At 48.9% G+C, this 18,419-nt stretch overlaps 2 protein-coding genes across 6 annotated transcripts in view; one reads left to right on the top strand and one right to left on the bottom strand.

Moving 5' to 3' along the window:
• The window catches only part of SMIM35 (small integral membrane protein 35), a 110,085-nt gene that overhangs the window by 11,240 nt on the left and 80,426 nt on the right, over positions 1-18,419 (top strand). Inside the window, exon 2 of the mRNA XM_026451595.1 lies at positions 9,202-9,397. Coding sequence (XP_026307380.1) covers positions 9,307-9,397 — 91 coding nt within the window. The 5' untranslated portion in view covers positions 9,202-9,306. The remainder of the gene's footprint in view (positions 1-9,201; positions 9,398-18,419) is intronic.
• Positions 1-18,419, bottom strand: part of TMPRSS4 (transmembrane serine protease 4) — a 44,276-nt gene that overhangs the window by 3,278 nt on the left and 22,579 nt on the right. For 3 of the 5 annotated variants that reach the window (XM_023208335.2, XM_023208334.2, XM_023208336.2), the window contains 8 exons: positions 14,536-14,688; positions 12,964-13,093; positions 9,774-9,875; positions 7,767-7,807; positions 4,691-4,850; positions 3,088-3,254; positions 1,614-1,712; positions 1,261-1,403 (listed from right to left, as the gene is read on the bottom strand). In XM_023208335.2, the coding sequence (XP_023064103.1) occupies positions 1,261-1,403; positions 1,614-1,712; positions 3,088-3,254; positions 4,691-4,850; positions 7,767-7,807; positions 9,774-9,875; positions 12,964-13,093; positions 14,536-14,688 (995 nt within the window). The remainder of the gene's footprint in view (positions 1-1,260; positions 1,404-1,613; positions 1,713-3,087; positions 3,255-4,690; positions 4,851-7,766; positions 7,808-9,773; positions 9,876-12,963; positions 13,094-14,535; positions 14,689-18,419) is intronic. The other 2 variants (XM_023208337.2, XR_002730913.2) reach the window with 2 other exon arrangements.

Genomic DNA, 18,419 nt, shown 5'->3' with positions numbered 1-18,419 from the left:
AGCTTAGAGTCAAATAGGGTGAGAGACAGTGAACAAGCAAATAACAAAACAAGAAAATGCCAGATAGTGAAAAGTGTACTTATCTGGGTGGGAGTCCTTATCAGCTCCTTTAGCCCCTGGGGCTTCCTCCCTCTGAACCCAAAACTAGCCTAAATGCCTGTTTAATGCTACCCTCTTTCTCCCAACCACTGTGAGATCCCTGAGGGGTCTCCAAAGACTTGTGTTCATGGTACACAAGCGATGACTAAGAGATGCCTCTTAAGTGAAGGAATTTAATGACTGGAAATGGAGGTGAGAGTAGGGTAGGGGTTTTAATGAAAATGGTTCAGGCCAAGCACGATGGCTCATGGGAGAATCCCTTGAGCCCAGGAGTTTGAGACCAGACTGGTGCAACATAGTGACCCTGTCTCTATTAAAAAACATAAAAGAAAAAATAAAAAAAAGAAAATGGTTCAGACTATCCTCTGGAAGTATGGGGAGGAAGAAGGTCTACAGGGATTGCTAAACAGTCCTGATGGCCAATGAGGCCGGGGTGAGGGGCACGCAGGGGGCTTCTTCTAGCATCCTGCAGGTGGTAGTTCTTTCCTAGTGTAGTTCAGCAGCTTGGGGGCAATCACAGAGAAAATAGACCTGGGATTCCTGACCTCAAGGGGCTAATCATTCTGTAGCTAGTGAGAAGAGTGGGTGGGGAGGATGAGTAATGTAATCTTTGTTGTTGTTGTTGTTTTTAGATGGAGTCTTGCTGGGTCACCTAGGCTGGAGTGCAGTGGCGCAATCTTGGCTCACTGCAACCTCTGCCTCCTGGGTTCAAGCAATTCTCCTGCCTCAACCTCTCAAGTAGCTAGGGTTACAGGTGCGCCACCATACCTGTCTAATTTTTGTATTCTTTTTAGCAGAGATGGGGTTTTACCATGTTGGCCAGGCTGGTCTTGAATTCCTGACCTCAAATCACCTGCCCGCCTCAGCCTCCCAGAGTGCTGGGATTACAAACGTGAGCCACCACACCCAACCAGTAACATCATCTTTGAATGTGAAAGAGACTCTCTGATTGTCTGCATCCATCCATCCACCCACTCATCTATTCGTACATCTTTATCTGACTGTATCCTTTCCTTCCCTCCCTTTCTTCCTCCCATAATCACACATTGAGTGCCCGTGATATGCAAGGCTTCCTGTGGGGCATGCAGCCTCTGGGTTTTCTCATCTCTCTAGAACCTAAACCCTATTCTTAGAACTCCCCATGATTCTTGGAGGCCCCACCTGGCAGGTGTCCACACCCCCTTCTGGGATGCCTGCACACACCATCTTCTCGGTGACTTCCCCCTGGTACGCATCGTCGGCATTGCACCGTGTGCTGTCAATGACCTGGACTGACGCCTGCAGCAGTATGTCAGACATCTTCCCTGGGAGGGTAAAAACACTCACATTCCCATGCTTGCCTTCTATCCCCCAGCCCTGGATTGCCAAACCACTTTGCTTTCTGCCTGGCGCCTTGGTGCTTGGTCCTCTGGGATGGGTTTCTCTGAAGGGTGGTCCTCCTTCCCATCACTTCTGGAAGCTGCTTCCTCATACATGGGCATCTGCTGCCCTGAGGTCCTGCACCCAGGACTTACCTCCATTTTGCTTTGTAAAGCCCCATCCAATGACCCAGAGTGGGGTGGCTGGAGTGAGCTCCTCATCAAAGAAGGGCAGGCAGATGGGCCTGACCGTGCCTGCCAGGAGCACAGAGGAAGAAGGAGATCTTTTATTCATCATAATTGCTAATTTTCTGTAAATTATGATGCTTTATGATTATGGGGATCTTGCTGGTCTGGGAGAGACTGGGTTAGCTAATTCCTGCAGATACTAAGCAACTTGGCTCTGGGCATGCCTTTAATAGGCAAACCAGACAACCCAAAGCCCGTATCCCCAACCACTTCCTTTATCTGACTCTCAGACACCAAGCCAACATTTTCCCTGCCCTAAATCACCCCAGGGACAGATACTAGACAATCAGAGGCTGACCTCTATAGCCTAGAGAATTGTCCACACTATCCAATCCCAAGCATGCTCAATCTTGCCTTCCCTACCTTGGCCAGACCTGCCCATGGAAGCCACAGGTGGCTCTGGGCCATGCCTTCCCCTCACTCCTGTCTCCTGGTGGACCCAGCTGCTCCCCAGGTGTCCCTATGTTGTGGGGGTTTCTCTCAGAAACTATAAATAATAAACTCTTCTTTCAAAGTTAGTTGTATCTGTGTCTGTCACCTTACCATACCTGATTGAAACAATTCCCAGGCACAAATCTTGAAACATACCCCAGGGTTCAGGAGAGCCTGCAGTTAAGCTCTCTGAAAGGGGTCACACCAGGGTCTCTAGAACACTTGTTCCATGAGATGCTAGTAGAAGTGGCATGAAAAAAGGATTCTGTGGTCAAATAAATTTAGAAAATTTATGCAATAAAACAGATTATTTAAAAAATTTCTCATACCTTTAATAAACTAATGTGCTCCAAGAAGGGAGCTGTAGTATTAAAATGCTTCCCAAACTTATTTGACAATGGAATCCTCTCCTCTCCAAGGGGCCAGTGTCTTGTGGACCCCACAGTTGGGAATGCTGATCTAAATACATTTCAATATAAGCACAAGGCATCCAACAGAGCTGTTCAAAGCCTCTGCAGGCTGCTTCACAGGTAATGGGTTCCCTGCCCCTGGAGGAGAGCAAACAGGAGCACAATGACTCCTTGGCAGGGATACTGAGCAGGCTCTCGGGTATTGGTCAGTGGTGGGGAATGGGCTCCATAATCTTTTAAAAGGTCTCCTAAAACTCCAAGATCGGATGAAACTCCAGTTCTCCATTGAGGGGCTCCACATAGGGAAGACAGGCCTTGGAAGAATCTCCGGCAGGGAATGGAGTGGAGGTGTTAGCTGACAGCTTGAGGGGGCCTCATGGCATCAGTGATATTAGGCTGACGTATTAGTTACAGACAAATGGGCAAGCTGAGGTCTTGAGAGGAGAAATGATGTGCCAAGGTCACTCAGTGAGCTAACAGCAGAGTGGGTGTGAAAACTGATGGAAGGGGCTTGGGTGGCCTCAGGCCCTGCTTCTCACCTGAGAAAGCGAGTGGGAGCTGCAGCTTCATGAGGGCGATGTCATTGTCTTTGGGGTACATGGGGTTGAATTCAATGATGATGATCTTGGCCACAGCCAGGGATGGGAAACTGCCCAGTTTGTCTGAGCCGGCCCGCACCTTCCAGTTGAACACGTCGGTATGTTTCCTGGGGGCAGAGACAGCTGGGTTCAGGCCTGATCCAAGCCTGAGGAGGCTTTGCCAAAGGCTGGGTCCCCAGGACCCTGGGGATTGGGGTACTGGGTATCACTGCCTTGGGAGGGAAAGATGGTGGTGGGGCAGGGATAGTAGAGAAGGGGCAGTCTTTTGGCACTTACAAGAAGTCAAATTCAGAAAGGGGATCTGACACTTTTTCCTTAGTGAAACCTGCCCAAGGAAATCTCAAGGAGGGCTGGGAAACGGGCTCCTCTAATGCCTGAGTTCTGAGGTCCTGGTGTTCTCTCCTCCAACCCTTTTCATTGTGTTACTCATGCTGTCAGTTACATTACGTGCTTTCTTTTTCCCAATGCCAGGAACAGCTTAGTGTGCAGAGGTATTTTTCTAAGAAAGAATTTATAGCTCTTGCCAGAATCTCAAAAAAAATAAACAACAACAACAACAACAACAACAACAAAAATGGTTAAGAAACGCTGGCCTAGATCATGAGTGCCTTGAAGACAGCAGTGGGGTCTAATGCACTTGGGTGCATCACCTGGTGCTTGGCACCTGGTGCTTGGTCTAATGCACTTGGGTGCATCACCTGGTGCTTGGTGCTCATTAGATATTGAATGAATGAATGAATAAAAGTGAAGGAGGGTGGGACATGGTGGCTCACACCTGTAATCCCAGCACTTTGGGAGGCCAAGGTGGGCGGATCACTTGAGGTCAGGAGTTCGAGATCAGCCTGGCCAACATGGTGAAACCCTGTCTCTACTAAAAATACAAAAATAAGCCTGGCATGGTGGCACATGCCTACAGTTCCAGCTACTTGGGAGGCCGAGGCAAGAGAATTGTTTGAACCCGGGAGACGGAGGTTGCAGTGAGCCAAGATTGCACCATTGCACTCCAGCCTAGGCGACAGAGCAAGACTCTGTCTCAAAATAAATAAATAAATAAATAAATAAAAAGTGAAGGGGGCCTGGGAGTGGCCCTTCCCTGAGGTAAGGCCAGGCCTCTCTGTGGACTGAAAAGGAACCTATGCTTTTTAATATTTTAAAAGTTTCCAGACATAATGAGGAAGTGGCTGTGACTCTAGACCCTGGAACAACTTCCTGGAAACAAGCAAAAAGAGTGAGTTCTTGGAACTTCAGGCAGGTGGGAAGAGCTTTTGTGGCTTGAACGATATGGGGGTGGGGTGAGGACTCTGGGTATCTGATGGTGTCCCACCAGGAAGACGCCATGCTTGGTGACCAGTACCCTCTGCTCAGACACCCAGATGCCTAACAAAGGGCATCATGGCCATTGTTTCATTGGGGCCACCACACCCTGGCAAATGTCTCTAGTGGGAGACTGAAGAGAAGGAGGATGTCAGGAGACAGGACTCCAAGCTCTCTGGCCCCTGACTGGCCTTGGTCCCCAGAGACCTCCTTATAGCTGGGGCCTTACCTGAAGCAATGGGCTGCTGTGAGGACCCAGTGGGGGTCCAGGATGCTCCCTCCACAGACGTGCTGTTTGTTGTACTGGATGCTGACCTGCCAAGGCCAAGAATCCACAGAGGCCTCCTCCCCGCCCACCACACGGGGGGTTTTCAGGCTCTCCCCACAGGCTAGACACAGGCAGAGGCAGGAAGTCAGGCTTTTGGGGATGAGGCTGCCTCCCCTCAGTACCCAACATGTGTTCTAAGCAGGGACCTTCTGGCTGGGGCCGGAGTGGGGAGAGGACCAGGCCAATTGGAGTTATTCATGGGAGGTATTGAGTGTCCCAGACCACAGCCTTTCCCCAAACCTCCTTCTCCTTTTTCTTTTTCTTTCTTTCTTTTTTCAGTTTAAGATGTGTTTAGGAGGTTAGACTACGAACATGGTTGTGTCCGTTGTGCTGGGAATTTGTGACCTTCCCAAGTGATGCAGAATTACAAAAGCCCTGCCCAGGTGGCGTGTCCCCAGCCACTCCCACTGAGTAACAGTAAACAGACACCCACAAGCTGTTTTGTGACTCGGAAGTGGACTGTCCCAAACTCCCCCTTCTCCAAGTCTGTTCCCCTTGCCAGGGGAGTCTCTCAATCTAACATCCTGTCTTCCTATTGACTGACCTGGCTTTCACATCCCCTGATCCCTGGAACTCCAGTAAAGCCCTCAGGTCCCACCTCTCCACCCACGCTCTGCCTCTTCAATTCTTCTGGCAGCCACCACCATGGTGGCCATTCTAAAGGGAAAGGTTGCTTCCCTTTCCTGTGTGTCAGGCGCCGTGCTGGGCTGGAGCTTTTCAAACACCATCTGATTTCAAACACTGCTTTCTCCATGCCACCTTGCCCGCTCCCCCAAAGCCCTTCAGGATCTCCCTTGAGGGCAAAGTAGAGTTTCCACTCCTCCTGGCAGCCTCCTGCTGTTTCATATAAAGTCTCTGTCTAGCCAAATTGATCTGCTTGTAGTTCTCTAAAAAGTCATTCTGTTTTTGATCCAAAAAGATGCCCTTCCCATTGAAATGCTATATCCTCTCCTAGTTCTCGAAATCAGGGATCCCCAAACCCTAACCCCCGGACCTCAAACCAGTACTGGCCCGTGGCCTGTTAGGAACCTGGCTGCACATTAGGAAGTGAGCGGCAGGGGCAAGTGAGCATGACCACCTGAGCTTCACCTACTGTCAGATCAGAGGTGGCATTAGATTCTGTAGGAGCACAAACCTTACTGTGAACAGCACATGTGAGGGGTCTATGCTGTGCGTTCCTCATGAGAATCTAGGCTAGGTGCGGTGGCTCATGTCTGGAATCCCAGCACTTTGGGAGGCTCAGGCAGGCAGATCAGCTGAGGTCAGGAGTTCGAGACCAGCCTGGCCAACATGGTGAAATGCCGTGTCTACTAAAAATACAAAAATTATCCAGGCGTGGTGGCACATGCCTATAGTTTCAGCTGGGCTGGTGGCGGGCACCTGTAGTCCCAGCTATTTAGGAGGCTGAGGCAGGAGAATCGCTTGAATCCAGGAGGCAGAGGTTGCAGTGAGCCGAGATCGCAACACTGGACTCCAGGCTGAGTGACAAGAGTGAGACTCAGTCTCAAGGAAAAAAAAAAAAAAAGAGAGAATCTAATGCTCTCTATCCCCCTCTTGGTTTGTGGAAAAATTGTCTTCCATGCAACAAGCCCCTGGTGCCAAAAAGGTTGGGGACCACTGAATTCTAAATCATTCGTTAATCTAACCAATTTGTGTCAGGTGCCCTCTGTCTTGGGGCAGTGCTGGGTGCTGGGAGAGAGTGGCGGGCAAGACAGACAGACATGGGCTTTTCTGCCTTGAACTTACAGATGCATTTTTCAGTGTTTAGCCTGGGCCCCCAGTCCCTGGGAATTTCCCTTTCTCTGGCATTCCCACAGGCTGTTCCAGGTGTTGTCCACCCTTTCAGTGTTGTTGAGTTTAGGTCTTGTCTTCTTGGTAAAACAGAGGCCCCGCAAGGGAGGACCTGTCACTTATGCTCCTTCATGCCTTCAGGGCTACTCAGTGCAGAACCTCAGATGGTTTGGCCATTCATTCATTCATTCATTCATTGACAGCTACCACGTGTCAGATCCCACACACTAGGTATTGTGGAGTCGGAGTGGGGGGCACATGATAATGAATGAAACTCTCAACATCCTGCAGGGAAGCATATACACTCCTAAATTGCAGAGGCAGCATTGTGACCTTCTTCCTTTAGGTGTTCTAATTTCTGGCTATCCTTCCAGGCCTGTCTCAGTTCTCTGTGAAGCTGGTAGGATGAGATGAGCCACAGTGCTTGTTTTCTTCTCTGATCTCCTCTGTTAGAGCTAGAAGGGTCCCTAGAGATCCTTGATGGGCAGCTGGACTAAACAACTTCTTGGGAAAATGAACTTCAGGAAGGTCAGGTGAATGACTCGAGGCCACACTGGAAGTGAGCGGGACTGGTGCCCAGATCTTCTGACCCCTGTCCAGCTCTCTCTGCAGCATGTCCACTGTGACTGCTACTCAGTTTGGCATTTTCCACATGCTGTCTTGCATGTCTGTCTTACTTAGTCATAAGCTACTGAGGATAGTGGCCAATTATTTCACTCATCTGGTACTTTCTACTTCTAGCCAACAACTGACAGAGTGAGACATATTCTAACTGTTCAATGAATATTTGCTCAAATAATGAATGTGGGTAATCTGATCTTGGATACCTGAGCTGATTGTGACAAAGAAGGCTATGTGGGTCCTGACCCAGGGTGGGAGGCAGTGGAGGCCCCATCCTGCCCTTTTCAGTCTTCCTAATGCTCTCTCCCAGGTCTCCACTTAGGTTGTGGAGCCATGCACAGATGGTAGAAGAGGGAAACTGAGGCTTGGAAAGACCCAGAAAAAGAAAGTGACCTGTCCAAGGCCACCAACAACTCGAGAGGGGCATTGACCTGCAAGCCCAAGGGCTATAGACCAAGGCAGAATGAAACTTGGAGTCCCAGAAATTTAGGAGTGAAGATGAAAGTCTTCCTCCTTGCTCATTGCTGGCCCAGGCCCCAAACCCTCAGAGATCAGGGGTACTCACCAAGACAGTGCAGGGAGACCAGGGAGCCTGAGAGACAGGGCCTGGAAGACAGACACAGCATCCTGTGATTTAAGCTTCTTGCTCAGCTGGGAGGCAGGGACTTAAGCCTCTCAATGCTATTAATTCAAGTTCCCTTCCAATACCTGGGGAATGTGGAAGCTGCACAGTGGGGAACATGTGGAGAGCGCATTGACATCCATTGCATTTCCTGCACTGACACTTCCATTTGATTGGATTCAACACCCCCACTGCTGAGTACCTATGGTGCACTGGGCCCTGCCTGCTTCAAAGCCCAGCCTGGGCTCCTGGGACCCAAGAGGGAAGAGGGCAGATCCCAGAGCAGAGTCTGTGGCACTGCGGGCTTTCCAAATGGAAGAATGGGATTTTGATGGAATTTTAGGCAAAGGATCATTCTGGACGAATCCTGTCCATTTCAAGATTTACTTTCAGTGAATGAAGGGGACCAGCCCGTCCACCACCTGTGGGCATTTCTCGTCAGGTGGAACAAGAGACTTGAGAAAAGAAAGAGACACAGAGACAAAGTATAGAGAAAGAAAAGTGGGCCCAGGGGACCAGCGCTCAGCATACGGAGGACCCGCACCACCTGCACCGGTCTCTTGAGTTCCCTCAGTATTTATTGATCATTATCTTTACCATCGCGGAGATGGGGATGTGGCAGGACAATAGGGTAATAATGGGAAGAAAGTCAGCAGGAAAACATGTGAACAAATGTCTCTGTGTCATAAACAAGGTTAAGAAAAGGTGCTGTGCTTTGATATGCACATACATAACATCTTGGTGCATGAAAGAGCAGTACTGCCACCAGCAAGTCTCACTTCCAGCCCTAAGGCGCTTTTCTCCTATCTCAGTAAATAGAACATACAATCTGGTTTTACACCGAGACATTCCATTGCCCAGGGACAGCAGGAGACAGATGCTTTCCTCTTATCTCAGCTGCAAAGAGGCCTTCCTCTTATACTAATCCTCCTCAGTACAGACCCTTTACTGGTGTCTGGGCTGGGGGATGGTCATGTCTTTCCCTTCCCATGAGGCCATATCTCAGAGTATCACAGGGGGAGAAACCTTGGACAATACCTGACTTTCCTAGGCAGAGGTCCCTGTGGCCTTCCACAGTGTATTGTCTCCCTGGGGTACTTGAGATTAGAGAGTGGTGATGACTTTTAACAAGCATACTGCCTTCAAGCACTTGTTTAACAAAGCACATCCTGCATAGCCCTAAATCCATTAAGCCTTGAGTCCTTGAGTAAACACAGCACATGTCTCTGCAAGCACAGGGTTGGGGTTAAGATTATAGATTAACAGCATCTCAAGGCAGAAGAATTTTTCTTAGTACAGAACAAAATGGAGTCTCTTATGTCTACTTCTTTCTACATAGACACAGTAACAGTCTGATCTCTCTCTCTTTTCCCCACAGGTGAATAAGCGGCCCTCAGCAACATCCCTGAATGCTAAGAAGCCAGCCTCCTCTCTGAACCGCTTTGCCACGACATGACAGATTTCAACTGGATGCTCTGCTCTAATGCAGGGTGACGAGGCTCAGGAATGGGCCACCCACAAGGGCCGTGGAGCCTCTTCCCTGGAGCATCAAGAAGGTGGGGAGCTCTGGCTGGGTAAGTGGTGGGGAAGGACAAAGTGACTTTGGAATCTTGATTATTGGGCCATTTATTAGAAAATTTACGACAGTAGCAAAAACTATTTACTATCCAGATTGAGGGAAAGGTCACATTATCCATCCCTCTGATTTTGAATAGGACAACACACTTTGTCCAGCTGTCCATTGTGTTAAAAACAAGTCAACACAGAAAACCTCTCCAAAATGTGAGTCTATAGCTCTTGGCATTGAATGATCTGTCTGGCTAGGAGTTCTTCCTGATGTCTGGCTTACATTCCCCTGGCTGCTTAGGGTTCCAGGTGAGCTGGTTGCAACCTGAAGAGCAGCATCCATGTGGGGGCCTTCTGTAGGCCAGAAGGTGTCCCCTCACTTACCCACTTGAGTTCCTCACGTGAAGCTCCTGGCTGTTTTCTGTGATTTCAACAACATCCAGATCCTGGTCTGGGCCAATCTCCACAGCTCTGAAAGTGGGTTTGCTGCTCACATCGAGAGAGAGAGAGAGAGAGAGAGAGAGAGAGAGTTGTGAGCTGGGGCAGGGGGTTACAACACGATGGTAGAGTTGGCTCTCACTCTTAGGAGAGAGGGTGGCAGAGAATGCCTCGTGGGGAGTGGCCAGGGAGTGGAGGTGGTCTTAGTCAGTGAAGATGGGGCCTGCTTTGCTATACAATAAAGAATATATCCTTGGCATCCCAGGACTCAACCCTTGGTGCTGTGCTGATGTAACTTGCTTTCTTGGGCGGGGACTCCAAATCCAGAACCCAGAGCCCTGGAGAAATGATAAGGGTCTCCTTTCCAAACTCCCGGCTCTGTCCCTATTTCAAATATCCCAGCAATGTCTTTTGGTTCGCAGCAGGGAAACAAAGAGGCATAGGGGCCCAGGTTAGCTCCCTTCTCACCTGGGAGGGAGTTGGAATGTGGATATTTGGTTCTCCAAACAAGGTATCTGGTTTGACTTTAGTAGTGGGGATACACTTTTGGCCCCCTTAGAGCTATTTAATAGAACAGGACTGGATTGTCTTCGTAAGAATCCAAACAAACATTTATCTCAACTGGACCACCCTCCCTCTTTCTCTCTGCTAATCCATGCTTGCCTGCTTTCAAACCTTGGGTTGAAGTTTTTTCTCCAACAGGAAGTCTTCCCTGATTAATTCCATCTCTCTGATTGTTCCTTTACTGAATCTGCCTCTTCTAAATCTTTTCCTTCCATCCCCAATCATGCTAGTAATGCTAGTAGAAGCTCTCCATGGAGGGGTGGGTCAATCCATGATACTGGTGGTTTGGCACATTCTCAGGCAGGAATGCTGGCACTTTCTGGAAGGACCCAGGGAGGACTCAGACCTGGGAGGACTAGAGTCCATTTTAGGAGTCCTCATAATCTAGGTTCTGTCCCTGGCTCTGGCACTAGTTTGATGTGTGGTCTTGGGCAAGTCACATTCTTTTTCTGGGTCTCTCCAAGCCTCAGTTTCCCTCTCTATAAAAAGATGCATGGGGCTGGGCACAGTGGCTCATGCCTGTAATCCTAGCACTTTGGGAGGCTAAGGTGGATGGATCACCTGAGATCAGGAGTTCAAGACTAGCCTGGCCAACATGGTGAAGCCCAGTCTCTACAAAAATACAAAAATCAGCCGGGCATGATGGTGAGTGCCTGTAATCCCAGCTATTCAGGAGGCTAAGGTGAGAGAATCGCTTGAACCTGGGAGGTGGAGGTTGTAGTGAGCTGAGATAGCACCATTGCACTCCAGCCTGGGTGACAGAGTGAGACTCTGTCAAAAAAAAAAAAAAAAAAAAAAAGATGCATGGACTAGATGATCCCTAGGGTCTTCCAGATCTTGAAATGCCTATGGTTGTAGGACAAGAAGGGCCTCCAATCTAGAAGGAGGAAAGAAAGTAGAGAAATCTGAGACCTAGAAGGAGGGAATATGGTAGAAATGGACATTCCCAGGAAAGTTAACTTCTGTTCACCAATTCCATCCCAATGAATGATTCTGATGAACTTTGATTTTATAAAGCACAAGAGTCAGGTGGTTTGGTGCCTTAGTGAGCTCCATAAGGACAGAAATTCCAGGAGCCTATCACCTTAAGATCCACTGGAGACACCCGGGTTTCATAATCAAGCCTCAGTCTGCTGTGCTAGGTACGGCTGACGGCTGATGCAGCAGTTGACTAGACTACAGTGGAGAGCGGGGGCTGGCTGCAGCGAGGCTGGGCTCAGTGGCTGCGGGAAGAGGGGAGAATAGCAGGTGCCGGGCATGACTTCCTCACTCTCCTTGAAATGAAGGTGGTGGGGTGTGCTTTCTGGAGGGTACTGGAAGTTGCCCCCTGTGGAGAGTAGAGAGCAGCAGAAGCCTGATGAGCAGAGAAGAGAGAGGCAAATAATTCTGATTGATTTGTAATGGCTGCCTGGAGCATTTACTGAAAAAGCACTTTGAGGCTGCATGAGGGATCCATGGGAGAGAGTTCTGTGATTGATTGGTGATGTCTGCCTGGTAGAGTTGTTTTTGCTTTTGTTTTTGGCCTAGTCTCTGGGTCCAGTCTCTTAGAATCCTGAAGAAGTTTAAGGCCTGACAGAGATAGGTTATCTTACTCTGCAACTGAATGCATGGGTTCCTTTCCATCCTCTCCAGCTAAACTCTCTGAGTGATCAACCATCTCATCAGCCCCTTCCTTTATAGATGATGTCCTACATGAGAATAAAGAATCACCCAGTGTAGAAACAGAAACACTGTGAGAACTCCTAATGTGCAAGAATTAGGGATCTTGGGCTCAAATTCTAGCCCTCTACCTCCCAACTACTACCCTAGCAAGTTACTTACTTTCTTTGAGCCTATTTATGAAATAGATATAATAATTATCTTTTTGGGTTTCTGCCAAAATCAAATGAATATAAACATATAAAATGCAAATTACTCTTATTATAATCTTACACCTTTTCATCCACTCCAGATTTGGAACTGCTTTTGAAATTTGCAGAGAGAGCTGGGTTTGCCAAAGATGGGGCCCCACTGAAACTAGGTTCACTTAAGCTAAATCTTAACCGATGAAACTTTGAATAAGTTAACTTGGCTTTTGCATTACTGGGCAGGAACTGTTTCTGGCAAAGTCAGGACAAAGGAGTGAAGGTTGAGGAGTAAAGGAAAGGAGAGGACTGCATAGAAACTAGAAGTGTGTGTGTGTGTGTGTGTGTGTGTGTGTGTGTGTGTGTTGGAGGGCAGCACACATTCTCTCATTGGCATTCCAAAACCTTCCTATGATGCATGGACTAGATGATCCCTAGGGTCTTCCACATCTTGAAATGCCCATGGTTCTAGGACAAGAAGGGCCTCCAATCTAGAAGGAGGGGGTACTATGAGGTTGGCATTACTTCCCCCAATTCATTCCTGAGGAACCTGAGGCTTAGGAAATTTAACTTCATGTTACTTATAAGTGAAATGCTGGGATTCAAAAGCCATTCTACCTGGCTCCAATACCTGTATTTTTTAGGAAAGAGAGAAGAAAGGAGGAAGGAAAGGAGGAAGAGGAGAGAAGAGGAAGGAGGGAAAAAGGAGAAAGGCTCAGGGTGGTTACCTGCTGTAGCCCATTTGCCTACAGGCTGTCTCGGCCAGAGCTTCTGTGAAGTTGTCGAAACAGGCAGAGAACCAGTTCCCTGTGGCCGGGTCCAGCACCTGCAGGGTGGATCGGTCCTTGGAGAGGCGGACTGGGAGGAAAGGAACCTGGATTAGATGGAAGGGGGGGCTCATCTGGTCCATCCCCCTCAGAACTCATCATGAGACCAGTCCAATCTCCCCCAACCTAGAACTGGGGGTACCACAGAGCCCCAACACTTTCAACGTCAAGGAAATTTCCTCCATTTGGCTTTGTCTATTTGGGCCCCATTTTGACAGTAGCTAGTGTGACCAGATGTCCCAGGGTCAGTCTCTGTTTTGACCTGTTGCCCTGGCCCAATGGTTAATAGTGCCCCCTTTTGCTCTTACAGGTATCAGTTTTGATGATCAGTTATGTGGTCACTCTACCCAGTGACCATATACAACTTGTTTAAATTGTATGGACCACATACCCATCCACGGTCCATGCAACTTTCTCAGCCTGGGGAAATGTCTCAGAGAGGGACCTAGGTCCTTCTCCAAGAAAGGTCTGGGGGGAGGTTGAATGAGAAGTCCTATTGACAGTAGGATGACAGGTGCCCTTGGGCATTTGACTTCTGATAAAGAAAGAGCAAATACACAGGAAGTCACTCAGCCCTGCCCTTAGAAGCCCCATCACTCATCTCCCTACCTATGTTTTTTTTTTCTTCAGAGCCCAAGTACCAGGGGGATGAAGGTAGAAAAGTCCAGCCCAAGAGAGAACGTGGGTTTTATGCTCAAAACATCTATCCATTGAAAGGACCTGGCTCAGTCCTGTCACATAGCGCATCTCAGCAAGCACTAAAGAATAGAAGGACCAATAGCTGGCAAAGTGCTGAGAAGTCTCTTTTCTAGTCTCCTTGAAATAACAGATCTCATAGAAAGGAGGAACGCTCCAAGGTCACCCAGTCTAGCCCTCTGCCTGAAATCCATCCAGGCACAGCACACATGGGGCAGGTTCAGTTACAATTTCCTGTCCTTTCTGACTCACATTTGTTCATCAAATAGTTACTGTTTGCTATGTGTTAAGTATTGGGATTTAAAGGTAGACAAGACACAGTCCTGCTCTCAAGAAACTTATACAGCAGGGTACAGTGGCTCACGCCTGTAATCCCAGCACTTTGGGAGGCCAAGGCGGGCGGATCACCTGAGGTCAGGAGTTTGAGACCAGCCTGACCAACATGGCAAAACCCCGTCTCTACTAAAAATATAAAAATTAGCCAGGCATGGTGGCTGGCACCTGTAATCCCAGCTACTCATGAGGCTGAGGCAGGCGAATCACTTGAACTTGGAAGGCAGAGGTTGCAGTGAGCCTAGACCAAGCCGTTGCACTCCATCCTGGGCCACAGAGCACTCTGCCTCAAAACAAAAACAAAAACACACAAACAAAAAAGAACCTTATACAACAAGGATGAAAAGTGAAAAGTAGGTGGCAGATACTATGCAGTGGGCCATGGGGACCTGAGCAGACCTCCTGCTGGGACCACTCCTCTTGTGCCTCAGACCCTGCACTCACCTGCCACTGCAGGCCCTTCGGGGAAGCTCTTGACACAGTGCTCCTCGTCCTCTCCCAAGGGACAGTCCAGCTCCCCGTCACACAGCTGCTTCCTTGGGATGAAGTGGAGGGGCTGCCCGCAGAGGAAGTAGTATTTATCCAGAATCACCTTGACTGGAAGGCAAGTGCAGGGAGGGGCAGAGAGGGCTGAGGGTCAGGCTTGAGCAGGGAGAGGCTGGGTTTTCCTGGCGATAATGCTGGGCTCTCAGATGCATGTGTGAGTTCCAGGCTCAGTTCTGCTATTTGGTAGCACATAGACTTGGCCTGAACGTCAGCTTCCTTGTCTGTAAAGTGGAGATAGTAACACCAGCCCCATACCCACATGATGTCTGAGGACCAAGAGAGGTCACGTGTGTGGGAGAAATTGAGAAACAGGCTGATACCTGCCTCTTACCCCCAGTGCTGGCTCAGTACGTTCTGCTAACAGAGGAGGAACCCAGAGTCTGAAGACCCAGTTCTGAGTCCTAGCTCTGCCACCTACTGTGGAACTTAACTTCTTTTTTTTTTGAGATGGAGTCTCACTCTGTCATTCAGGCTGGAGTGCAGTGGCAGGATCTTGGCTCACTGCAGCCTCCGCCTCCCAAGTTTAAGTGATTCTCCTGCCTCAGCCTCCCAAGTAGCTGGGATTACAGGCACGTGCCACCATACTCAGCTGATTTTTTGTATTTTTAGTAGAGATGGGGTTTCACCATGTTGGCCGGGCTGCTCTCGAATACCTGACCTCAGGTGATCCACCTGCCTCGGCCTCCCAAAGTGCTGGGATTACAGGCGTGAGTCACTGTGCCCAGCCATGCTGTGCAACTTTATACGGATCACTTTCCCTCCTTAGTTCTCAGTTTCCTCATCTGTACAATGGGATGATAGTATCTATAATATCTGCCTCACAGGGCTGTTGAGAGCATGTGGTATGATGGTAGTTATGAAAATGTCTCGTAACTATCAAGTATAGTTCTAGAGTTGGGTGCTTTTATCTGGGCGAAAGAACTGTTGAAAGATAAGAACACATGGACATATGCAGGGGGATCAACACACTCAGGGGCCTGTTGGGTGGGAGGCAGGGGGAGGGAGAGCATCAGGAATTATAGCTAATGGTTGCCGGGCTTTATACCTCAGTGAAGGGTTGATCAGTGCAAACCACCATGGCACACGCTTACCTATGTAACAAACCTGCACGTCCTGCACATGTACCCCAGAACTTAGAATAAAAGTTGAAGAAAAAAGGTAATTAAAATATATAAATAAAAATAACTAAAATTAAGAAAAAAAGAGAAAAATCTGTTAAGGGCTTGGTCCTTGGCTTTTTTGTTTCTCTTGCCGTCTTTAGATTCTGCCAGCTGCTTTCAAATTCTGTTGTTCTTTTGCCATCTTGGATGATGGAAAGATGTCGAGTATGTTTAATCCTTCAGGGAACTGATATTTTAACACTTTTTCTGGCCGTGCATGGTAATTCACACCTGTAATCCCAGCACTTTGGGGTACCAAGGCAGGAGGATTGTTTGAGCCCAGGAGTTCAAGATCCATCTGGGCAACATAGTGAGATCCTTGTTTCTCCAAAATAAAAATAAAAAAAATTAGCCAGGCATGGTGGTGTGCCCCTGTGGTCCCAGCAACTTGGGAGTCTGAGGCAGGAGGATTGCTCGAGCCCAGAAGTTTGAGGCTGCAGTGAGCCGTGATCACACGATTACACTCTAGCCTGGAAGACAAAGTAAGACCTTGTCTCAAGCAAACAGACAAACAGACAAACAAACAAACTTTTCCTTAGTGAAGACTCACAGGCAAACACCCTGGCAGGAGGGGACTCCTCCTTCGTAACTGAATTCTCTCTTGGCCTGATGGGCCCCTCTCTGGTCCAGTATCATCCTAGGCTGGTCTTAAGAGTAGTGGCATTAAATCTAATAATGGTCCCTGCTTGTCACCGTGTTAGGAGCTTTCCATACATTTCTTCATGTAATCCTGGTAACAGTCTTGGGAGGGAGGTGTTATTACTAACTCACATTACAAACAGGGACATGGAGAATTGAAGGTCAGGCTTTATTTTCCCAGGGCACACAGTGCTTCCAGTGTACAGCCAGGGCCCATCTAACTCTCTGGGGAAGCTTGAGATGTGATCGCTGGCCCTGATGCTCCTGGCTTGAGTGAAGCAAGGGAGAAGAGGAGCCAGGTATTACCTAGCTCTTTGGAGTTTGGTTTATGATCAGGAGCCAGGATAAGGCAGAGTCACCCCAGCCTCTGGGACAAATCCAGGAGACAGCATTGCCAGTTGAGACTCCAGAAGCCATAGGTTGAGGGAGCCCGGCCCAGGATGGAGGACTGGGTTACAACCCCTGATTACAGAATCCGGGGACCAAGGATGTGGAAGCCATGTAGGACCTTCTGGGACAGGGAGTGTCCAGCTCTAAATTATGCTTCAGTGCCTGCCTGGCTTTCCCTGGATAACTCTGGCCCCCTTTATCTCCACTGCGGCAGGGTGTATGCTTGTGGAAAGCAAGTTCACTTCAACATTAGCCTGAATAGAACAGGATGGCAAGTCTGCTGATGTCACTGCAAACCTCCATCGTGTGGGCAACCAAGACCAAGGAGAAAGGGTTTGGGGTCATCTGCATCTCACACCCATCCAGGGCTCCCAGGGCTTTGAGTGGGGTTTATGTTGTGGCTCTGCATTTCTACTGCCACAAGATGGAAATGAACCTGTTCAATCAGGGCACTGGGGTCCTGTCCCAGCCTTGACCCTGACTGCCGCTACTCCTCTCCGAGCCTCAGTGCTCGTGTAGAAGGGGGACCAGAGGCTCTCTCAGTGTCCTCCAACCAGGCAGTTGGCTGCTACTGCTTGAAATGTCACCACAGTTACAAGTGCAGATTCCTGAAAGGCCAGCTATTCCCTGGCTGCACAGGCAGTCCTGCCCCAATTAGCAAATGCATGTCCTGGGTCACATTTCGCCTGCTGCTGTGTGATGACACACTCTTTTGCAAAACTTGGTTTTTAGCTTGGTCGTTTACATATGTTATCTCATTGGTGCTCATGATATCGCTTTGAGGGAGGAAGGACATTTTACCAGGTGAGGAGACTGAGGGTACGAGGCAGTGAAGGACTTACTCAAGGTCACGCAGCAGCAAGTGGCAGAGGCAGGATCCCTGTCTCAGGTGTCCTGATTCCTAGTCTCGTCCCCAGTGCCCTACTTCTTGCTGTGAAAAGTTGCGGTCAGTAACCTGCTGTGCTCATGTGGATAACAAAGGCAATGACTCCATCATAAGATGTGGGAGCCGAAAAGGACCCACATCCCTGCTCCTTCAGTTGAATCTTCTTTATCACAGATAAGGGCCTGAGGCAGAGAGGCCTGCTCAAGACCACACTGGGCCTCAGGCACTAGCCATGGTGAAGGCCAGGCTGAAGGGGGCCAGGTGCTGGCTGCCTGAGGGGTCTTCTCTGCTGCCTCCTCTTTCTCTCCTCCTCACAAGCAGAAACTCTCCCTGTTCTTCCAGCCGCTGCTCAGAGCCACTCAACTTGCAATCTGCAGAAGATGGGAAGGAGGGGGCAGGGGGCGTGGTGGCCCTGCAAATTGCCTGCGTGGGTTAGGAACGTGTGCCACTGTGCTCTCCCTCTAGAAGAAGTCACCTGGGATAGAAGCCATCTGGAACAGATGGGGGCTGAGTTCATCTCCCCTTTCACTCTTAGAATAAGGTTCTCTTCAAAGCAGGGGGTGGATACATATGGTTTCTCTCTTTCTTTCTCTCTTTCTTTCTTTCTTTCTTTCTTTCTTTCTTTCTTTCTTTCTTTCTTTCTTTCTTTTTCTTTCTTTTTCTTTCTTCTTTCTCTCTTCCTCTCTCTCTTTTTTTCTCCTCAAATT

The sequence above is a fragment of the Piliocolobus tephrosceles genome, chromosome 13, assembly GCF_002776525.5.
Source record: "Piliocolobus tephrosceles isolate RC106 chromosome 13, ASM277652v3, whole genome shotgun sequence".
NCBI classification, from domain to species: Eukaryota; Metazoa; Chordata; class Mammalia; order Primates; family Cercopithecidae; genus Piliocolobus; species Piliocolobus tephrosceles.
Note: the sequence above shows the minus strand (reverse complement) of the source record. Positions and strands in the feature narration are given on the sequence as shown.